The 21,973-nt window shown below is 38.7% G+C and overlaps 3 protein-coding genes and 1 non-coding gene across 5 annotated transcripts; 1 reads left to right on the forward strand and 3 right to left on the reverse strand.

The window, feature by feature from the left end:
• The first annotated feature begins 691 nt into the window (after positions 1 to 691).
• LOC132164429 (Outer membrane OMP85 family protein) lies at positions 692 to 14,129 on the forward strand. Its single transcript, XM_059574942.2, has 11 exons — positions 692 to 1,061; positions 1,196 to 1,262; positions 1,360 to 1,395; positions 1,726 to 1,870; positions 2,128 to 2,286; positions 2,400 to 2,470; positions 2,560 to 2,638; positions 2,752 to 2,867; positions 3,569 to 3,716; positions 6,951 to 7,020; positions 13,731 to 14,129. The coding sequence occupies exons 1-11, from the start codon at positions 1,028 to 1,030 to the stop codon at positions 13,886 to 13,888; spliced, it is 1,083 nt and encodes a 360-aa protein (XP_059430925.1). The 5' UTR covers positions 692 to 1,027; the 3' UTR covers positions 13,889 to 14,129.
• Positions 14,130 to 14,400: 271 nt separating this feature from the next.
• LOC132164829 (small nucleolar RNA Z247) lies at positions 14,401 to 14,536 on the reverse strand. The gene has a single exon (XR_009438432.1). It is a non-coding gene; the product is annotated as a small nucleolar RNA Z247 (small nucleolar RNA).
• Positions 14,537 to 15,605: 1,069 nt separating this feature from the next.
• LOC132162853 (NAC domain-containing protein 1-like) lies at positions 15,606 to 16,331 on the reverse strand. Its single transcript, XM_059573072.2, has one exon. The coding sequence runs from the start codon at positions 16,329 to 16,331 to the stop codon at positions 15,726 to 15,728; it is 606 nt and encodes a 201-aa protein (XP_059429055.2). The 3' UTR covers positions 15,606 to 15,725.
• A 3,759-nt stretch (positions 16,332 to 20,090) lies between these two features.
• LOC132164393 (NAC domain-containing protein 23) lies at positions 20,091 to 21,694 on the reverse strand. Of its 2 annotated transcripts, none has more exons than XM_059574902.2 (2): positions 20,925 to 21,694; positions 20,091 to 20,709 (listed from the first exon to the last, which is right to left on the reverse strand). In XM_059574902.2, exon 1 carries the CDS (start codon positions 21,557 to 21,559, stop codon positions 20,981 to 20,983), a length of 579 nt encoding a protein of 192 aa, XP_059430885.1. In that variant the 5' UTR covers positions 21,560 to 21,694; the 3' UTR covers positions 20,091 to 20,709; positions 20,925 to 20,980. The 2 variants fall into 2 exon arrangements, with proteins under 2 accessions (XP_059430885.1, XP_059430884.1); XM_059574901.2 differs by having other exon boundaries at positions 20,091 to 20,714.
• Positions 21,695 to 21,973: the final 279 nt, after the last annotated feature.

A 21,973-nucleotide genomic window follows, 5' to 3' on the forward strand; every position in this document is an offset into this window, starting at 1 on the left:
TTAGAGGCAGCCTCTCCTCTTATTATTTGTGTAAGAATATTATACTCTTAGGAAACTAACACATGTAGAAATGAAATAACTTTGTTTGTTAATGTGTTTTGGGTTTTTATTTTTTATTTTATTTTTTTTCTGTTTGAAGAAATGCTCTCACTTGACTTAAAGGTGAAAACAGCTTTTTGCATTTTTAGAAGTGTTTTGTGTTTGAATTTTGAGAGTAGTTCACATACCCCCTAAACTATCATCCGATTGTCGATGTTCCTCTAAAGCAAAAGTTTTCGTCAATGTCTCAACTAAGCTTAAAAAAAATTGTCAATGTTCCACTAAACAACAAAATTACACTTAATAAAAATAAAAAAATTATAGAAATTTTTAAAAGAGGCTGGATGCTCGAACCACACTTTGGCCAAATTTTAAAAAGAGGCAAATGAGATTGATTGAACCACACTTTGGCCAAAAATAAAAAATAAAAAAGGAGAAAAGAGGGGAGAAGGGGGATGGTTTGGCCACCCCTTCCCCTGATTAATTTTTTTAATTGATTAGTGTATTTTTGTCTTAGTGACAAATTTTAAAGGCCATGTTTTTCTTTTTGTTGATCTTGGGAGATATTTTCAATTTTTGATGTATGTATACGTTTCCCTTTTTAATTGCCTTTTGTTTTATAAAACAAAAGGCAATTAAAAATCATCTCAAACCTACCAGAGAGGAGCACTCAAACAAAAGTTCTTTGTGTTCCACATTTTGTGAAAATTTATAAAGGAAAGAGAGAAAAGTAGATAAAAAGGGTATCTCCATTGCTATCACGTGCAGGTAAGACCAGAGAAGAAGCAAAGGGATAACATACGTTGGAAGCGAGGAACTTTCTTCTCCCATTAGTAGACGTCACAAAACACACCTTGCCCGCGAACACCCAAAAGCGCCACGCACCCTCTATCTCTGAGACACTCAGCGTTTTTTCATTCATGCAATCTTTGGCTTTCACTCCATAATTTTCCAATTTAAGTTTAATGGTTGATGCACAGGGAATTGGATGGGAGCTCAGAAGAGCATCCATGCTGGCAAAGGTTAGTGGGTTGGTTCTTGATTCGATTTTCACGCTGAATATATAGTTGCAGTTGTAGTGTTAGTGGGTTGGTTCCTGATTCTTCAATTGTAATTGATGGGGATGTGTAATGTGGCCTATTTTTGTATGTTACAGCCAAGATTGATGTTAATGTTGATCTCACTCACAAGCTATGCGCTTCTTTGATGCTTACTCCTTTCAGGTTTTTGCTTTTTTCATATTCTTTCATTCCATTTCCCTCCTCTCCCAGAATTTTTTACTGGGTGATTGATTTCTTCTTCGCTTACTCTTTATAACAGGAGCACTGGCAGTCCTCTTTCTCTGATAATTGGGAGGTAGCAGTTTGATTTTGGTTTACTTTCTAGTTTTTATTATGTCAAAGTTTGTTTTTTTTTTTTGGTTTGATTAGTTTTCTAATGATATATCATACTTTCTTGATGAGAAATTGTAGGGAAAAAAAGACATTTGAGTCCAAAAAGTTTTAACTTGGGTCCTCTCATTGTTTGGCGTTGTTTATGCTGGTTTTCTAATTTTCTGGAAACCATAACAATGGGAAATGGGAAATGGGAAATGTGAAATTTATTTTATTTGATTTAACTTTGTCGTCAACCAAATGGAGAACTCTGGCAATCGGCATAATAACTTGTTCAGTTTGTTTATTGCAGTCTTTACATCAAACACCCGAACTTATTTGGTGGAAGCGAGAAACTTGATGTATCGTGGGACAAGGGGCTGTATGATTCAAATGTCTTGGTGGCTTATCGGAGGCCGAGACCTGAATGGCTTGCTCAACAGTCTTTTGTTATTCAGGTTTGTTCCTCCTTAATTATTATTATATTATTATTATTGTTATAGTTATTATTATCTTTTACCTTATCATCATCATTATTAGTTGGTGAAAAACATGGAAAAACATATTGAAAATTGAAACTGAGCTTTATGGGAATTTCCAAACCACTACCCAATTGATAAATTTGAAATAGATATTACTTTGAGTAGAAATCTGCGGCATACGTATCCTTAATTTCTAATTTCTTTCTTTCTTTCTTTGATTTTGTTTCTCACAGCATTCTCTTTCACCTGAGATTGGGGTCCATGGTGTCCCCACGGACAATTTCACCCGTTCAGGGAGTGGAGGTGTGAATTTGTCTCGATTATCAGTTGGAATGGATCGGAATGAGCCAGCAAGTTCTAAATGGAGCAGTGCAACCAGTATAAAATTTGAGGTCAGCTGTCAACTTATCAGTATCTTCTGGGCATCTATTTCCATGTGTTACATTCGTCTCCGGTGCTTCTGTCTGTAGTTAACAATGGGAACTTATTACTGCCAACTGTGCAGCATGTTCGTCCTCTAAATGATGATGGTCGCTCAATAAGCAGAGATCTTGATGGGTTTCCTGTGACTTGCAGGTAGTTGAGGCATGCATGTGGTACAGTCTTCAAATTTTCAATAATCTGTTAGATAATTTCTAAATTTTCTGTAAGATGCTTGTACGCAGTGGCAATTCACATGACAGTATGGTAGTTTTAAGGCAAGAATCTCGATTTGCTAGGGCAAATGATCGTACTTTTTCTCGTGTAAGCTATCCTCCGTTGATCTATTGTATTTGATACTAATATCAAATTTGATTTTTATATCTTAGGTCCCAGTCAAATTTATTCTGCTAACTGCAAGTTTGTCATGTATTCAGTTTAGTCTGCAAATAGAACAAGGGATTCCAGTTCTATCTAAGTGGCTAATCTTCAACCGGTTTAAATTTGTAGCATCAAAGGGAGTTAAACTTGGGCCTGCATTTCTTTTGACAAGGTGAGTAACGTTTCTTTTCTTTGTTAGATACATACTGCATAGTTCTTAGAGCCAGTGTAAAGAGTGGTAAAAAGAAGTGTGAAGCAGAAATATGAATATTGGAATGCAGGGAAGCAAGTGTCAAGCAAGTGAATAAGAAGCATTTGAGAAACTTTAGAATTAGCATGCAGGATGTGTGTAAGGATGTGAAAAAAAAGAATTACAAAAGTTCATGAAAGGCGTTAAATCATTTGGAAATATTGATAAATTATATATTGAAACTAGTATTCGAGGAAAAAGAAGGAAAAATCTAAAGAAAGAGACCATGGCTTCTACCATATAAGCAATGAGGAATCTAACTAAAGTTCTTGAAGAAATTGAAGAGTTGATTTGGTCATGAGGGAATCAATCGATTGTGCTCAAAGCATGATGCCTACCTTGCTATGGAAGCTTCAATATCCCACTTGGACGGCGAGACTGTGGGGGGGCTATTTTGCCTGCCCTAATGTGCTTTTCCCGGCTTATAGAAAATTAAATCTTGTTTTATATCTATTAGAAGAATTTGTTAGATTTTGTAATATTTCTCAAACCCATATAATGAAACATGTGAGGTAGGCTACCTAAGAACTAACCTGCCTGCTCTTTCTCTCTAAGGTTTTCATGCAATCTCTACAATAATATCCTTGCTCTATTTTTCTCCACTCTTACTTTTCCTCTAACAGCCTGACAGGTGGTTCCATTGTTGGGGACATGGCTCCTTACCAAGCATTTGCAATTGGGGGTCTTGGCAGTGTGCGGGGTTATGGTGAGGGTGCAGTTGGATCTGGGAGATCTTGTCTGGTTGCTAACAGTGAATTGACATTCCCTTTAGTAAGTAATTGCTTTATCAATATTTAGATGCTCTTTAGTTTTGAACTTAAATAGGATATTCTGTTTTATTTCTATTTTGGGTATGCATATCTATTTTAAGCCAAAATGTCAAATGAAAACCTGCTAAGTAGGCTTCAGCTTTAGAGATTCATTTAGCAATAGCTACATATCATACTGCTTTAAGGCCAGCACCCACAGTTATTGCCTCAATAATTTTTGCTTAGCTTTACAACTTTTCTGTGGCCTACAAGCTTTTGCCTTTCAGAACAGCTGAACCTTTCTTCTTCTTTTTTGTTTTTTGTTTTTTTGATATAGAACTCGCTTATTGCTGACACGTCTGTTGTTTGGTAACCTACATATACAAGGTTACTAGAAAAGAAACAAACAACCCAAGTACACAAATGCTTGTGAGTTTAATTGTGAATTTCTTTATCTTGTAATTATGCGTGACCAGAAAATGCTTCTATTGATTATGATTTTGGAAACATGCTATTTGTTTTCTACTTTATATTGTCGGTGTATAATGAGTCATGCCCCAAACCCAAAATGGGTATGGTGCATGCTTAACTGATAATCACTAAAATCTGTTTGAAATTTTCCCAGTATAAGTCTATCGCATCAAAGAATAAACCATTTATTGCCATAAAAATTATACCAAGTATCCTTATCAAAAAAAAAAAAAAAAAAATTATACCAAGTATCAGTTAGAGCTCTATAGATAATCCGAATAAAACTTTAATTATCAAAAGCATAGATCTCCAATACTTAATTTTAATTACAATTCATTCTCAAATATTCCTTTAAGATGCATTTTCTCAGTAATAGCGTTTGGGACTAAAATACTTGCAATTTACAAACCTCAAAGTTATTCTCCAACAACATAAAGAAAATCTTTAAAAATCCAAACTTCACTTATCAAATCGAGGGAACAACTCTCAGACTATTTAGTTTCCAGTGATCAGCAAACTGTAAACTTCAACTCAAGGGACCATCTGTTAACTCTGAAAGTTATGCAAACATGGGTGAGCTAATGCCGAGTAAGTAGCAGAGATAATGAGACTAGGGGAATTGTAAGTTTATTAGAAGTGTTAGAAGAACTTCTTAGGGTTAACATGTTATATGGGTATTTTGGTCTTTGTATTCAATGTTACAATATATATATATATATCGTATGAGGGGAGAGAGGCTACGTGAATAACATATAGCCTCTTCTTCTTCTATATTCTTTTCATGCAAACCCTACAATATGGTATCAGAGCCATAACTACTCTTGCTTCCTTTGACTGCATCTGATTATTCCCTATCCACTTTGCTTCTTCTTCCCTTCATTATTTTCTTTTTTCCCTTGCTTTCCCTCAGTGTTTTGCTCTACTGATCATAGAGACTTCTGAGAAACTGGCTTCATGCCTGTGATTGGGGGTAGATGGCGCCGATATCACTGTCATCAGTGGTGTGATGTTGTTGTCATTGCCGCCGTCAGATTTGTTGTCGTTGGTCATTGTGGTTTAAATGGCAGTACTGGTATCTGTTATTCATGTATAGTGCCAAAACACATGGCTGTATTTTAAAATTCCAAAAGAAATGAAACTTTTGTTTGAGGTTAGTGACAAGGTTGCTGGACGCATGTGTGGCTCTATGTCCTACTTTTCTATCTTTTCATCCTTAACTAGGAGAGAGATGTGTGGCATGAAGACCTTGAACTTTCAAAAAGAAAATTATTGTTTCCAGATCAGTTGGAATCAAATCCCTGAAATATGATATTTCCATTGCTTTTTTCCTGCTAGGATTTCAGTATTTCTTGCGAGGAATATTTTAGAAAAAACTAAATATCTCATGAATCATTGGTAAACAGCATAATAGCCCGTTCATTGAGTGTTTAAGGAATACGAGAAATCATTTATCTCAGGAAAATATGGAGCTTCAATCTCATGACCATTTTTCATGGAATCATTGCCAAGTGCTCTATGCAAAGTAGCGGTTCTTGCATTCTTTTGCCCAAGTGGCTTTGTTGAGGACAGTTGCATTCTTGAAGCAGTTTTGATTAGTAATGACTGTGTTTCATAGGGCTAAAATGTCCATTACCTCTGATGCATTTATCAAACCTAGTTTTGAAAGCTTTATAAAATGGGTGACTGGGATTCTTGACGTTTGCTGTCAAGAGGAAAGGCTATGGAACTTGGTTAAGTTACTGGAGTCATGCTTGAGAAGTAAATCGGCAGTTTGGGATCTTTGAAGGGATTTGTCAAGGAGTACCTTATTTGATCCCCTTTACTCGTTGTTATTGATGTTTTCAGTATGAAATATGTTGGAAGTACTTATCAAAAAAATATGTTGGAAGTGTTTTTTCCTCCTTCTTTGTTTTTGTTTGTACAAGTTACAAATTGTATTTTTGGCTGTATTTGTGCTGCCTAACTAATTGTCGTGAATTCATTGAAGTCATCATATAAGAAAATAAAAAACACTTTTTGGGGATCGAAAACTGAGCTCAAAAGACAAAAGGCGTCCGGCTGGGTTAAAGTTGTTAATGCATGCAGCGAAAGATCAATAGTCTTGAAAAAAGGGAAGTTAGTAACAAGCTTAAAGAAGACCTTGTTGATCCACCCCACGACAAATTAAATAGCCAAATGGGCTATCAAACACTTCCTGCATTGGCTGTAAACAGTATTTGATTGGGTTTGAAGAAGGAAAAGAAAAAAAGAAGGCAGAGAGATGGTCTTTTCGCTTGCGTTAGGAAAAATTTGGTCATTATAAATTCCTTTCCTTAGGTAATGAGAGGTACTGTCTCCATCGTGTGGTAGAGCTGGTAGGAGATCTCAGAAACATTCTAACAGTAAGAGATCTTAGACCCCTATATGCAGTGGATCCTATCACCAAAAGTCATGGCTGAATTGGTTAATCCTGATATCTGCCACAAGATGGAGGTTTGGAGCTAACCATTCTGTCTATTTGATAGTTTCGAACGCTTCTTTTCATTTTTTCTGTCCATGCATTTTTCAGTTATGTTGTTGATGGTGTAGTCTATGCGTTATGGTTGAAAAGCATATAGGAAGTGTGTCTTCTGCAAACTTCTTCATATCATTTGTTAGAAAAGCTAATTTCTAAATCTTTTCTTTAGAATCACTTATAGCTACAATTTTCTCGTATTTCGCATTTTGATCTTTAAATTTTTGTACTTATTGTTGATTAAACTACCACATTACTACTTGACCTTACACCCGTGCTTATTATTTTTAGAACAAGATGTCTGAAGGTGCTCTTTTCTTGGACTGTGGAACTGATTTGGGGTCTGGTCAACATGTACCAGGTGAGTTGCCATTCTTTCACTGCATTTGAAAAATATGAGTTACTTGCAGATTTGCCTCCCCTTAGAGTTTTAAATACTTGTATTTTTACTAGTATAATATGAAGTTTCTACACCTAAACCTCCGAAAATTTCATAGGCAAGGATAGATAAAATATAAGGCACAGGAAATTTTTCAAGGGCCAGCTTATTTAATTCTGACATAAAGAAATAGGTCACTGGAAAGTTGGAATTAGTGACTTATTTTGACATGTATAGTTCTGATGTTTGTCCAATAGACCATAAAACTCAACCTCCGAGATGCAGTAACCTGATAGATTTCTGCAGTTTAGCTTGATAACATTCCTACACCTCAAAACATCTACTCCTTTCTGTCAAGAGTCATCATTAAAACAATGTCATGATAAAAATAGAAACAGAAAGTGATGGTGTGTGATCAAAGCAAGAGAATTTTCGTTTGAAGGGTGTAGAATATTTTTAAGAACAAAGTATCGAATGTTTAATGGTAGTCACAGAACTTAGGCAAAAATCATGAAGTTGAAGCTTGTAGTTTTTGTGTAACTTGGTTCAACTAACATAATATTGGGGCCTTGCTATCTGAGAAGTATCATGTCTAGATCCCCTTGCTTTCCCTGTTTGGCATTGCATTGATGGTTCTGAATTCTATTCCAGATCCATGTGCAATGCTCACATTCTGTTCAAGATCCACCATGGGGCTCACACATGTGGGTTGTGCTAGGTTTTCTTAGCTTGATATAAATTGTTGGCCTGATACCTAACTGATTAAGTTTTCGGAGTAACCAATCCTTTTGTTGGGTCCTTTGAGTTGCTTGCTGCGGGGGGTGTCGATGGACTATGCTAGGCTATGTTTAGGTTAATGCAGCACTACCAAATATTTTGAGTCTTAGCTTGGCCTAAGTGAAGATGCACAGGAAATTACTTTGGGGTGAATTGGTGGGTCCTGGAGGGGTTATTGTTAATGTGGTATAAGCGAGTGGTAGAGAAGAACGAGGATTGTGTGGAGTTTTTATTTTTTTCTATTGCATTAATTTTTAGAAATGTTAGTGATAGCTTTGAATGGGCTTTTTCGGGTGTGTATGGTCCAAACAATGACAATGATAGGAAATTACTTTGTGACAAATTGGTAGGGCTTATGAGTTGGTGGGAGGTGCCATGGTGTATTGGGGTGATTTTAATGTTCGTAATCCTTGTGAAGAGATAAGGCAACTCCCGACAGTCCTCAACTATGCTGGATTTTTCGGGCTTCATTTTTTATCAGGGTCTCATGGACATCCCTATGGTAGGCGGGAGTTTTACGTGGTTAAATAATCATGATTCTTAGTCTTGGTCTAGAATTGATAGGTTTCTTCTCTCTACATATTGGGAAGAACAATTTCCTGATGTCTCTCAGAGGAGGCTTTCTGGAATCCTATTGGATGATTTCCCTTTGATGTTGGATTGTGGTGTTTCGGGTAGGGGTAGTCAGTATTTTAAGTTTGAAAATATGTGGCTGAAGTCAAAGGGCTTTGTGGAGCAGGTGAGAACATGGTGGATGTCCTATTGTTTCAGGGATCTCCTAGCTTGTGTTGGTGCACAAGTTGAGAGCATTAAAGAAGAAATGGAATGAAAAGGTTTTTGGCAATGTCAGGAAGCAGAAAAAGGATTTTTTGGATGGAATCCGTGAGCTGGATATTGTTGCAGAGGGAAGACCATTTTCTGAGTATGAAAGGTTCAGAAAGGAATAATTTTCTAGGGAGTTGGAGAGATTTATTCTTCTAGAAGTGAGTTGGAGGCAGAAGTCAAGGGCTCTTTGGTTGAGAGAGGGAGACAAGAACACTAAATTTTTTCCATTGGGTGGAGAATTCGCCTAAAAGAAATAACACCATGGATTCATTAGTTGTTAACGGGTCCATGTCATCAGACTCTACAGAAATAAGGGAGCATATGTGCAATTTTACAATCGGCTGTATTCAAAACATTTTAATTGGAGACCAAAATTTTATGGCATTTCTTTCAATTCCATTGGTGCAGATGAGGGCCCTTGGATGGAAAGAGCTTTAGAGGAGAGTGATGTGTTGGAGGTGGTGAGAGATCTGAATAGTGACAAGTACTCTGGGCCTTGATGGCTTCTCCATTCATTTTTTCAGAGGTGTTGGATGGCAATTAAAGGGGATATCATGGAGATTTCCAAGTAGTTTCATAGCTTTGAGAAGAGCATGAATGCAACTTTTGTTTCCCTTGTCCCAAGAAAACCAGTGGGAGGTGTTTATAAAATTATTTCTATGGTCCTAGCGAACAAGATGAAAGTGGTGTAAGAGAAGATTATTTCTTGTTCTCAGAATGTGTTTGTTAGGGGAAGAAAAATTTTGGATTATGTTCTAGTAGCTCACGTTTGTTGAAAAATTTGGCTTTGGGGAGAATGGAGAGCTTGGATAGTGTATTGTATTTCTACGCTGTGTTTCTCCATTCTTATTAATGATTCCTCTCATGGATTCTTTAGTAGTTCTCGTGGATTGAGACATGAGATCCTTTATCTCCTCTATCATTTGTGGTTGTTATGGAGGCTTTGAGTTGAATGGTGTCTACCACAATGGATAGGGGGCTCTTATCACGTTTTTCAGTGGGGTCGAGGAATAATGATGAGCTTCTAGTTCCTGTTGGTGAAGTGGAAGGTTTGGCTCATATTCTTGGTTGTAGAGGAGCATCTTTGCCAATGAGGTATTTGGGTCTTCCTTTGGGGTATTAGCTAATATCCTTAGGTGTAGTGTTGCCGATTTGCCCATGAAGTATTTGGGTCTCCCTCTTGGGGCGCCGTATAAAGACACGGTTATGTGGAATGATGTGATTGAGAAGATGGAGCGTCAAATGGCAGGTTGGAAGAGGATGTACCTCTCTAAAGGAGGCCGTTTAACTCTCATCAAGAGTACGTTGTCGAATTTACCGACTTCTTGTCTTTGTTTCCGATTCCCATGAGTGTAGCTAAAATGCTTGAGAAAGTCCAAAGAGATTTCTTGTGGGGAGGATTGGGAGATGAGGCTAAGTTGCATCTTGTAAAGTGGGATCAAGTTTGTCGTCCCTTGCACTACGGTGGTCTTGGTATTCGAAAATTGCATCAGTTTAATCAAGCTCTCTTGGAGAAATGGCTTTGGAGATATGCGAATAAGAGTGAGGCTCTTTGGTGCAAGGTTATCAAAGCCAAGTATGAAGACCAGGAAGGCGGGTGGTGCACGAAGGAGGTTTCAGGTTCTCATGGTGTGGGTGTATGGAAGCATATTCGTCAAGGTTGGAGTTCCTTTGCCAAAGGTTGTCGGTTTGAGGTGGGGGTGGGTTCGAAAGTTCATTTCTGGCATGATATTTGGTGTGGGGAAAATCCTTTGAAGCAAGATTTCCCATCTTTGTTCAACATCGCTAGACGCAAAGAAGCTTGGGTGAAGGATAATTTTACTTAGAGGAGTGGAGTTGTAGAGTAGAATGTCATTTTTGTGCGTCCCGTTCAGGACTGGGAGATGGATTTGGTTGCTCCTTTTTTTGATCGGTTGTACTCGTGCAAGATCTCTGTAGGTACGATGGTTCGTATTTGCTGGGCCTTGTCTAGGAAAGGCAAGTTCGAGGTTAAGTCGCTCTTCAAGGCCTTGTCTAATTTTGACCATGAGGTGTTTCCTTGGAAGAGTATTTGGCGCACTAAGGTGCCTTTGCGAGTGGCTTTTTTTGGGTGAACCGCAGCCTTAGGCAAAATTTTGACTCATGATAATCTGCGTAAGAGGAACCTTGTGGTGGTGGAGTAGTGTTGTATGTGCAAAAAGTCAGGAGAGTCAGTAGATCATCTTCTTCTCCATTGCGAAACCGCAAGAACTCTTTGGAACACTATTTTCAGTCGGTTTGGGTTGCTTTGGGTTATGCCTTGCAGAGTGAGGGATTTGTTCTATTGCTGGTGGTCGGGAGGTTGTGCTCAAAGCGCGGTAATATGGAAGATGATCCCTCTATGTCTTATGTGGTGTATATGGATTGAAAGAAATGCTAGATGTTTTGAGAACTCCACTAGGACTATAGAGGAATTGACTCATTTTTTCTTCTTTACTCTTTACTCTTAGACGGCCGCTTGGCTAGCTCTTTAGTAATTAGTTTTTTTGACTTCCTCTTTCATTTCTCTCCCTCTTAGGCGCTCTCTATTTATACTTCCCGTGTATATGGGTTGCGCCCCTCTGCGCTTTTGATATATAAATTTTTTACTTACAAAAAAAAAAAAAAAAGGTATTTGGGTCTTCCTTTTTGGGAGCGTCATATAAGGAGACATTTATTTGGAATGGTATTGTTGAAAAATGAAGGTTTTTTGGCTGGTAGGCAGAGGCTTTATTTGTCTAAGAGAAGTAGGTTGACTTTGGTAAAAATCACTCTTTCCCATTTGCCTAATTATTTGTCCCTTTCCCCAGTCCTGTAGGCATGCTAAGCGAATTGGAAAACTTAAGAGGGACTTTTATGTGGTAGAATTGGTGATGAGTTTAAGTTTTGTTTAGTTAATTGGTCGAAGATTTGTTCTCCGGTGCAATCCGGTGGTTTGGGGGGTAAGAAATTTGATTCAGTTTAGCCGAGCTTTATTGGAAAAATGGTTATGTCGTTATGCTACAAAGAGGGAGGCTTTGTACAGATCGGTGGTGAAAATTAAATTAGTGATGACTAATATGTGAAATATTTAACTGAAATGAGGGGTGCATTGGGGAGTCGGGGTTCGAACTCATGACCTCTGCTTTGATACCATGTTAAATAATCACTTATCCTAAAAGCATAAGCTAATAGGAAGGTATGAATTTAATCCTTTAATTTATATTCTAACAAGGGAGAAAGAGAGAGAGCTAGAGATAGATAAAGAGAAGCATGGTTATGGCGTCAAGAGACTCAAAGAGAGTGAAGAAGGAAATAGGCAACATAGATTTGTGTTATGCATCCGGTGTATGAAGTTGAGTGTTTCAGTTGGCCGAGTTTGTACTTCATACCCCACAGAGCAAATCTGAGGGAGGTCTCGAAATCAATTGGCTGCGCTCTCCAAACACTTGGTTTCTCCATGATTCCATCTGAACCAAAAGACCAGTGTCGGAGTGCTCAGCCTGTCAAGCCTAAGAGATCACCGGCAACATTGATGACCTTGAGTGAGTGAGTGAGGGTGGGCAATCAAGAAAACCAAGGCAACTTTGCCTGGACTAATGAAATTTTTGCATAGGCCAGAGGAGTCCAGTGCTGCCTCTTGAACCCTGCTGGCTCCACCTCTGATTGCGGCAAGGCAGTGAAGATAAAATATGTTGGATCACCTCTAAAAGGCGGAAATTTGAAGTAAGGTCACTTTATCACTTGTTGACCATTCTTGCTGATTCCTCATTTCCCTGTAAGAGTATTTAGAGAGTTAAGACTTTTTCGAGAGTGGCGTACTTTGTGTGGACAACAACATTATGGAAAATATTGACTTTGGATAATTTGAGGAAGAGGAATGTCAGAATTGGTGGATTGGCATATTGTACATGCAAGAGGAGTGGGAAAGTCTACTAAACATTGTAAGCATCATTGTGCTCCCACCAACTTTAGTGAACATTGTAAGCATAGGTGAATGTTGACTACCCCCTACGAGAATTAGTTGTATTGCTTCATGTGAATTATGTGAAAGACAAGCCGACAGAAGCTTGGTAAGAGTGAAAAGAGGAAGAAGCAGAGAAAATCATGGCCAGGTAATGTATCTTCATGGAGGTGTCACAATGATTGGAAATAGTCATATGGTTCCTCTTGAAGAATATTTCTTTTTGGTAGGAAATTTAAATAGGACAAAAACTCTTTTGGGATCTATCATAAATATCACCTAATAAAATCGAGGATGAATCAGTAGGAAAATTAGAATTCTATCAATGCATTCCAATGAAAGTCTATCGCAATGATGCCATAAGCTGTTCAATTTGCCTCTCTATAAATTACCAACAAATTGTTCGTCAAATTGTTGCTCCCTTGAAGAATAATTTCTCGGTAATTTGAAGGCATTCTATAAATTGTAATACTAGGAACACTCTGCCTTAATTGTTGTTTGGCATGGACCAATACCATGTTAGTTCTTCAAAACCACCATAATCCTTGGAGAACAAGTTTGATTTCTCTTCACCCCCTCTTGTTCCAGTTTTTCCATTTTCTATAGCGTGTCGTGATGAGCTCCTTTGTGAGCAAGTAGAGTTCAGAAAGATGCTAGAGTTTGGCGGGTTTTGGACTCCAAAAGGCATTTAGATTTCCCAAAAATTGTTGTCAGTCGGCTCCGAAATGGTTGGTTCCTTGCCACTTGTGACATCCGCTCTTATGTGATCAGGGCCTCTGAGGCTGCATAAGATTTTGATTCTATCCATGCACCATAGATTCATCTAGCCATTTGGTGAAACATGCATGCTACCTTTTGAAAGACCATAATACTAAAATTATGTGAGGACAGATTAATCTTGTTCACCCACACCCTCTTTCGACTCATGATAGGTATAATCAGTGCCACGGGCAGAAGTAACCTGGATTTTGTATATCATAATGCATTACTTCTGAGACCTCATGGAGTATGTCATTGTATTATCAGCCCACCCTAGTCTTGACATGTTGGTTTTGTCCTTCCTGACTTCATATGTTCTTATCAGCCGATTGCCTCTTACGGCTCTTATGCTATTATCTTATTGATGAATCTATTTTACATGGAGTTTCAGGAAATCCAGCACTGCGGCAGGGCAAACCGGGATCTGGTATTGGGCTTGGATATGGCCTGCGGTTTAAATCTCAGTTTGGTCACTTTCAGGTTGATTATGCAATCAATGCATTTCAACAGAAAACTCTCTACTTTGGCATCAGCAACGTTGCTTCCTGATTGCCTCCTGCAATGGCCAAGCTTCTTAGTGCAGTTTTAGTACATTGCTCTGTTCAGTTGCTGATAGCCTTGCATATTTCATGGAATGTTCAAGCTGCACTTGTCCAAGCTGTTCGTTCCTGATTTAACCATTATTTTGAGAAATTGAAGAGCAAAGAAATGATTTTCTTCTGTTCTCAATTCTAAAATTTTTGAATTCCTTGTGTGAAATTAAAAAATCTGAATAATTTTACAGAAGGCTTTAATTTTTTTTTGGCCACATGGGAAATCTGTTGGGGGGGGGGGGGGGGGGGGTGGGGTGGTGGAGGAGGAGAAATAATGTATAGATATTTCTTCTTATAATGGAGATAATTTAATGCATATTGAGATTCGTTTTCTTGCTTTTCTGAATTTAAATCCATGAACATAGACGATATAATCCACTATTTGCTTTTGTATTTCCCCTCAGCCCTGATGGCATCATCTTTGTTGCACACCATGATTGGTTGGGATTATCTCACACAAACTATTACCTTTGAGCAGAAGAAATCCATAGAGATCATTCAAGGAAACGGGATCAGATCGCGTGGTGATTGAGGTGACAAGAGAATCATAATCAGCACCAAGTCTATTGAGGATGTAGGAGACAATATCAGAATCCTCAAGAGGGTGACCAATGGCTGCTAGCATGTGGGCAAAGCCTTGGGCCTTCTGAAAATAATCAGCGATTGACGAGTTGATGTTGGACTTGCATGAGCCGAGCTTGAGAGTGAGAAGAGAAGAGAAGAGCTTCTCCAAAGTAAGCCATAACAAACAGGAGGTGGAAATCCCAACCACAACCACGAGGTAATAACCCGTCGGACAAAGTGGAAATAAGAGCACTCATGGGGAGCTTATCTTGGTGATACCAAGGCTGATAATCGGGATTTGGAACCAACATCCCAGAGGTAGAATCAGGCAATGAGTTTTGGTGGCTGGAGATGCGTGCCATCAACGAAACCAATGAGATCATGGTCTTCAAGAAAGGGAATAACAACAACCTTCCAAAGGGATAGTTATCCTGTGTGAGTTTGAGGGTAATATGATGAGTGACGTTGTGCAACGGATTTTGGAGTGCTGTGGTGGAAGAGGTGGTAGAGGAGTTGAGGAACACTATAGGAGAATGCTAGAGTCCTATCGTAAGTCTTCTTCTTGATGCTTATCATCGACTAACTTAAACTCTACAGTACAATACAAGTTTAGACACTACAGGAGAATCCTAGAGTCCTATCATAAGTCTTCTTCTTGATGCTTATCATCTACTAACTTGAACTATACAATACAATACAAGTTTGAACACTATAGGAGAATCCCAGAGTCCTGTCATAAGTCTTGATGCTTATCATCCTCTGCATTGTCTCTCTAGGAGTTTTGAGTTTGAATAGGTCTAATAGGGCGAATTCTGTTCCGGTCTCTTCGCAATTCAACAATCATCCAAAATCCTAATCCTACGAGAGCACAACCCCACCAAGCTCTGTCAAATTCTACCAAACAATCGTGTATTTATCAACAAATTTGTCAGAAATCTCTACTAATGTCGTTCGTGAACCAATCGGCAGTTAAATGAACAAATTAAGAACCAATTTCATTCGAGTTTGCAGTTAAATTAATAAATATATTAAATCTCAATAAATAAATAATAATAATAATAATAAAAAGTAGATAAAGCTCCACTTTCCATTGCATATAATGGGCAGGTCCCAAACAAATCGAACCGAAATCCTCAAAATAATCGGGCAAAACTCCAGGCGTCGATCATCAAGAGCATCTTAAAATCATCGTTTATTTGGGGAATCTCTGCCATCCATGGATTGGCAGGCTACTTCGCTGGTCTCCCTGAGATGGCTCTGACTCTGTTTCTTTTCTTTCTCGATTGGGAATGCAGAACACTTTCTGGTTCGCTGCTGTCGCTGTCGCTGTCGGGCCGGTTGTTCTTCCTCAAGCGGCAGATCACGTAGGGAGACGAAGAAGACGAAGAAGAATCCACAGCGGGCAGAGCCTTCGTCATCGGCAGGCTGTACTCCCGCATGAGCCAGGCACCATCTTGGGGCGACCCCGGGTTCACGTACCGGAATTTCCTCATCTGGCCAATCGGAATTCTCGTTCCACGGTCGTAGATAGTCTTACACGACTCATTGATCCAAGAACCGCCAGAACCGACGCTCCGATCGACACTGGAGTCACTCAAACACTTCAATTTGGTGAAGAAGAAGAGGTCCTCTTGAGTCTCATCCACTCTGGGACGTACGTTAACGAACATGTCCCATATCTCACAAGGCTGTTTCTCGCCGTAAAAATCGTACTCAAATATAACGCCAGTGAACGGCAATTCCTGTCCGGTAGCCTTCAGTGGGAGGTAGAACTGCAGGAGATCTTCAGCCTCTGGTTGGAACCTGAAACCCGCCGGCGGAGCATAAGAAGCCATAATTAATAAATAGTCTTAAGCTTCCCGCTTCTTTTTTTCTTCTTCTTCTTTTTCAATTTTAACCGCACGCTTGCTTAACCTTCACGGTAACCCTAATACCCTATATATACACCACTATTTCACGCCGGTTTTGCAGTCCGTTTGGCGGTTTTGGTTTTGGTTTTCGCCGGATTTGGTATTCTTTCTCCCACCCGGATTTGTATTCCTTCTCCTAGTTGGATTTGAATTCCTTCTCCTAACTGCATTTGTATTTATCACCTTTTTTTTTTTTTTTTTTTTTTTTTTTTAGAGTAATGTTACACTCCTATTTTCTTATACTTATTTTTAGGTAACTTTTAAAACCACCATTATATTAAATTTAATATAAATTTATTTTAAATTTAAGGATAATTTTAAAAACCACCTAAAAAAAAGGGTGGTAGGAGCGTGTAACATTACTTTTTTTTTTTTTTAAGTATCTTTTAAAATTACTATTTAATCAAAATTAATAAATAGTAAGTCATTTTAAATCTAATAATAATCTCCTGATTCTCCTCATTGCAAAACAAGAGTCGGTGAGAAGATCTTCGCCGACGACGATGGGTAGATGAAGAGAAAGAGACGGTTGTGCTTGTGCGTGAAGAAGGTAGACAGAAGGTTTTTTAATGCATATTTGGTCTTGAAGAGGTGGAATTCAGTGTATTTACTTATTTTTTGTGAAATTGTTCTATTCTGATTTGTCGAGAGGACACGAATGTCTTGACAAACTCTAATTAATTAGAGAGCACGAATGTTTTGGCCAATGAGGGTAGCTGACCACTCCATAAATTTTCAATTTGCAAACTCAAGTACTAATAAAGTATTTAATCCTTAAATTTTTTTTCTTTCTTTTAGTTTATACCTTAGTGTGTACCTAATTACTTTCTGGATTTCCTTGGACTATTGAACCACCACTTTAGATAGATGGTAAAAAAAATATAATATGCCTTGTCCTTTTCTTTCCTGCAGAAAAGAAAAGAAGAAAGCTTTCTTCTTGTAGTGGTGGTCTTATTTTCTATTTCAGCTACAAGTTCTTTCTTCTGAAGAAAGCCCAGATGGTGTATCTTGAGTTGGGCTGTGGTTCGACTTCGGCTACCTTCTTTCTTCTTTCTTATGGGATTTGAGCCCTTGCAGCTTCAAATGTCTTTTTCTGCATTTTGTTGCAGGATTTTCATTCTGCGTTTTGTTGCAACTCCTACATGTCTTCCATGCTGAACGAAATCTGCATTGCCATCATAAAGAAATGAAAACCCATTGCTCTTTGGTCCATCAACTTGCTCTAGTCTCCATGGAAGACCCATCCGTTTTCTCTTGTTTGTTGTGCCATCATCAGCATCTGGTTCTTTCATTTTTATTTTACTTTTATTATGTGATTCATTAGTTATCAAATTGAATATTTTTGTGGGATGTTGTTCAATCTGAATATTTTTTGACCTCTGTTTTTGAACCTACTGTGCCATGGATTCATTATCAACGCCGAGTAATTATCAGTTATGTTCTTGAACCCGTGTTTCTCAGTTGAGATTTTGCTTTGTTGGAATACACAGAAAGACAAACTTCAAAGGGCTTCAATTTGTAACAACAAAGATCTAGAGAAAAGCAACCTTCACTTCATAATCCTTCAATTCAAATAGCCTGTAAAGCTCATCCAAGGTCAAGACCTGCATATCCAACCAAATATTATGATGAGACAATTGTAAGAAAACACCAGCATATTCGCGTAGAGAGGAGATAAGAGAGAAAGATGAATGATAATTTTTTTATTAGAGAGAGGATTATATGTATTTTTTTATTAAATTTTTACGCATTGTTGAGCTAAAATGCTCAGCAAATGTACCAACTAGCTATTTCCTTAGCCAAAGGGGCTAGCCTGATGAGACTCTTTTTGCTAATTTTTGCTACAAATAACGCTAGCTAAAACAACCTTCTAGCTATTTTCGCTAGCCCAATATGAATGCTCTAACCATTCAATAATCCTAAGTCACCTAGGTAACAAAAACAAGTCCAGATTTAATAGCATTACAAAACCTATCCCGTAAAGGTAAGGATTGGTATAAAACACTTAGTAAGCTTTGATTTCTTTCCATGGTAGTGCAGCTTTGATTCAATCATCAAACACTTGGTAAGCAAAAGAACTCTTAAGTCCTACCAGAAGTGGAGTTTTTATTCAATCAAATTCATTTCCTTTCAACAATCTACAATCAATCAAAACCAATTACTCAATCGAGCAGGAACTAATAGCTTTGGCAGTATAACTACTAAAGCTTAACAGACCTTTCTGCAAATTGTAAAAAGTATCTATTCAATGAGAAACAAAAAAACAGAAGAAATCCTTGGAGTTGAAATGAAGTAAAACTCTCGATCTCCAAAACCACAAACAAGAAAGACCTTTGTCAAGGGGAGCGAAATCCTCAGAAGCAACGCAATCTTCTTCAGAGCTTCAAATTGGAATGGCTGCAGTGAGGCGCCTTCTTTGTGAAGAGAGGCAGCGTACAGAGAGAGCAAGCAGGTGGTGTTGAACACGGAACACCTTCCGGGTGTTCGACGAAATGCTGTCGGAGACTTAGAGAAGGGACGCTGCTTCATGGTGGCGCAACCATGTTGTCGGACCCAAAAAATGACACACAGTAGCGTGACAATGTCCACAGTGCAGATAGTGCACAAAGGCCATGCTTCTTTGACCGTCTATATGCTTCTTTTTCTTTTTTTTTTTAATGAAGAATAAGCTTTTCAATTGACACCCAAACATATACACCAGACTGCAAAAGAAGCTACACAAAAAATACTGCAACGAAAAGAAGCCAGGCCACAGGCATACAAAACAACAAACAAGTATAGACATCCTATTAAACAGAAACTAAAATACCTCAAACACTCCCAATCTGCAGAAACTTAAAGACCCTCCCAAACCAACACTCGTTCTTTTAAATTCCAATTACGACAGAGGACCATATTCTCAAAAGATTTCTTAAATTTCCCTTTTCCCCAATTTCCCCAACACTCTGGTTCTGACTTCCCAGCGGACTCTCTGCAAAATCTGCTCCTCAGTTTTTGGACAATCTCCATGCTTGATTTCATTTCGAGCCCACCTATATATATATATATATATATATATATATATATATATATATATATATATATATATATATATATAATTTCTATAGGGTAATCAAAGTGCTTTATATAAGCAATCCAAAACAGATGTGGAATCCAAAACCCCGCAACCCAAAGAACTCACCAAGGCCCACAAAACAAACCCAACACGCCACCAAAGAAGACCTACACCCTCTTGCCTTTACCGCAACTAGAACCCTCATAATTGATATAACTCTCTATGTTCTTCAATTCCCTCATTCCTTTTGACTTAGAAGTACAGACTGACTTCGAAGATTCTCCCACCTCCAAGAGAGGTGAGACTACACCCAGCCTAGACGGGGAAGGGAATCACAAGACAAACCCGCCAAAAACCCAATGAAAACAGAGAAAGAGCAACGGCTTCATCCACACCACCCTTTTGGACAGCCTCTGATGACGATTTGCACAAGATCCGATCCAATGGCATAGCAGGGAGAAAATCACCCAGGGGGAAAAGATAATCATCATCATCTTCCTCCTCCTCCCAGAAATTGTCTTCCTCTACCAGATATTGTACACAGTGGACTTAAGACCAGTCTGCACAGATTAGCAAGCAGAGATTTACTGGTTCAACTTTGTACTCCCAATCAACAGGGGCATTCAATATATTACAACTTTCCATATCCTCCCACTGTTACTGCATCTAAAGAACAGATGTTTTATACTTACAATACCATACCATTACGACAGAACACACAACAGACCCCTTCAAAACCCCATTTTGCCAACTTTTCTCCTGTAGTAAATCAATCCATTTTGAAAAACTAACCACAAAAAATATATAATGTTAGACTTAGAGGAAACCTGATCTTCCACCACTGGAAGTTTTCTTGTAATCCCTTCCCATGTTGCTTCTTCTTGGATAACAACCATATAGGCTTATCATTCTCCTCATGATGCAAAAAAGACTACTCTGAATATCCAGTATAACATCTGAGCAGGCAGGAATCCAAAACTAAACTCCGTCCCTCAGAACAGAAGACAGCCATGCATCCATCCACCTGACTGTGAGCATCATATATATGCTTGATTCTCAGAAATCGTTTCTACAGCACGTTAGAAGCCAGAGCTAAACAAACAATAATGACTGGATTTGTCTTGTGAACGACGAACGGTAGGTGTTTGTTGTTTTGCCACATTTGATGTTGGTTGTTGACTAGCTTGATATGCGTTTTGCTCCTATGCTGCTTTCCTGCTTTCCACAACAACAGGATTTTCTTTATTGCTTTCCTTGACACATAAAAGCAACAATCAATCAGAAGTTAAATGACCAAATGGATCAAATCTAGGAAACAAAAATAAAATACCAAGAAACAAAAGGTATTCAAGTTCCATTCGAGTTGCGAGAAAAAAAAAAAAAAAAAAAAATCGATAAATACAGCTTTGGAAGACAAAAACCCTAATTGCACATAATAGACATTTCACAAAATAGGTGTGAACCTCATAAATAGCAGCCCTAAACTCGTATGTTTGGTGGGAATTCAACTGAGACGGCTCTATCTCTCTTGATCTATTTTCCTTTTGTGAAGATTGATCAAAGACTTCATTTCTTCTTTCTTGGCTGGGACTTCTCCGACGACTTTTGGTTTAGGCCGATCGTTCTTGCTGAGCCGGCAGACCACGTAGGAAGACGAAGAAGAAGAACCCACGTCGGGTTGCGTCTTCATCGGCAGGCTGTACTCCCTCATGATCCAGGCACCATCTTGTAGCGACCCCGGGTTCTCGTACCGGAAGTTCCTCTTCATTGCAATCGGAATTCTCGTTCCACGAGCAAATATGGTCTTAGACGACTCGTTACTCCAAGTCCCGCCGATCCCGACGCTCCGATTGACACGGGAGCGACTCAACGGCTTCAATTTGGTGAAGAAGAAGAGATCCTCGGTCTCATCAAGGGACGGACCTCCAAACATGTCCCATATCTCAGAAGGCTCTTTCTCCCCGTAGAGATCGAATTCAAAGACAATATCAGGATACGGCAGGGGCTGTCCGGTGGCCTTGGGTCGGAGGTAAAACCGAACGACATCTTCGTCGGAGGGGTGGAACTTGTATCCCGCCGGTATAGAGTAAGAAGCCATGATTTACTTGCTTCACACGAATCCGGGTAGGGGCGGCGATTGGAAAGCAGAGAGAATGACAACGGATAGTCTGCCCTCTTTCTCCGTATGCGAAGAGTTTTTCATTTTTGTCTGAGAGTCTTATCCTTCACGCAACGCAACACCTATATTTAGACACCCCACTTTTCAAAATTCAAAGAACGGAAATAAATAAATAAATAATAAATAATAATAATAATCTTTTGAGGCGGTTAGCGATCCGTTTGGGCTCGGGCTTTGAGCTTTCATTGGGCCCATACCATTCCAGCCGTCCAATTCATTTTCTTTAGTTTGATGACAACCAAAATTACAAAAATACCCAATTTTCTTTTAGGGAAAAAAAAAAATTACATAATAAAATTTGTGGGGTGGCCTGCCACCCATAACCGAACCCGG

This window comes from Corylus avellana, chromosome 8 (assembly GCF_965113065.1).
Source record: "Corylus avellana chromosome 8, dhCorAvel1.hap1.2, whole genome shotgun sequence".
NCBI classification, from domain to species: domain Eukaryota; kingdom Viridiplantae; phylum Streptophyta; class Magnoliopsida; order Fagales; family Betulaceae; genus Corylus; species Corylus avellana.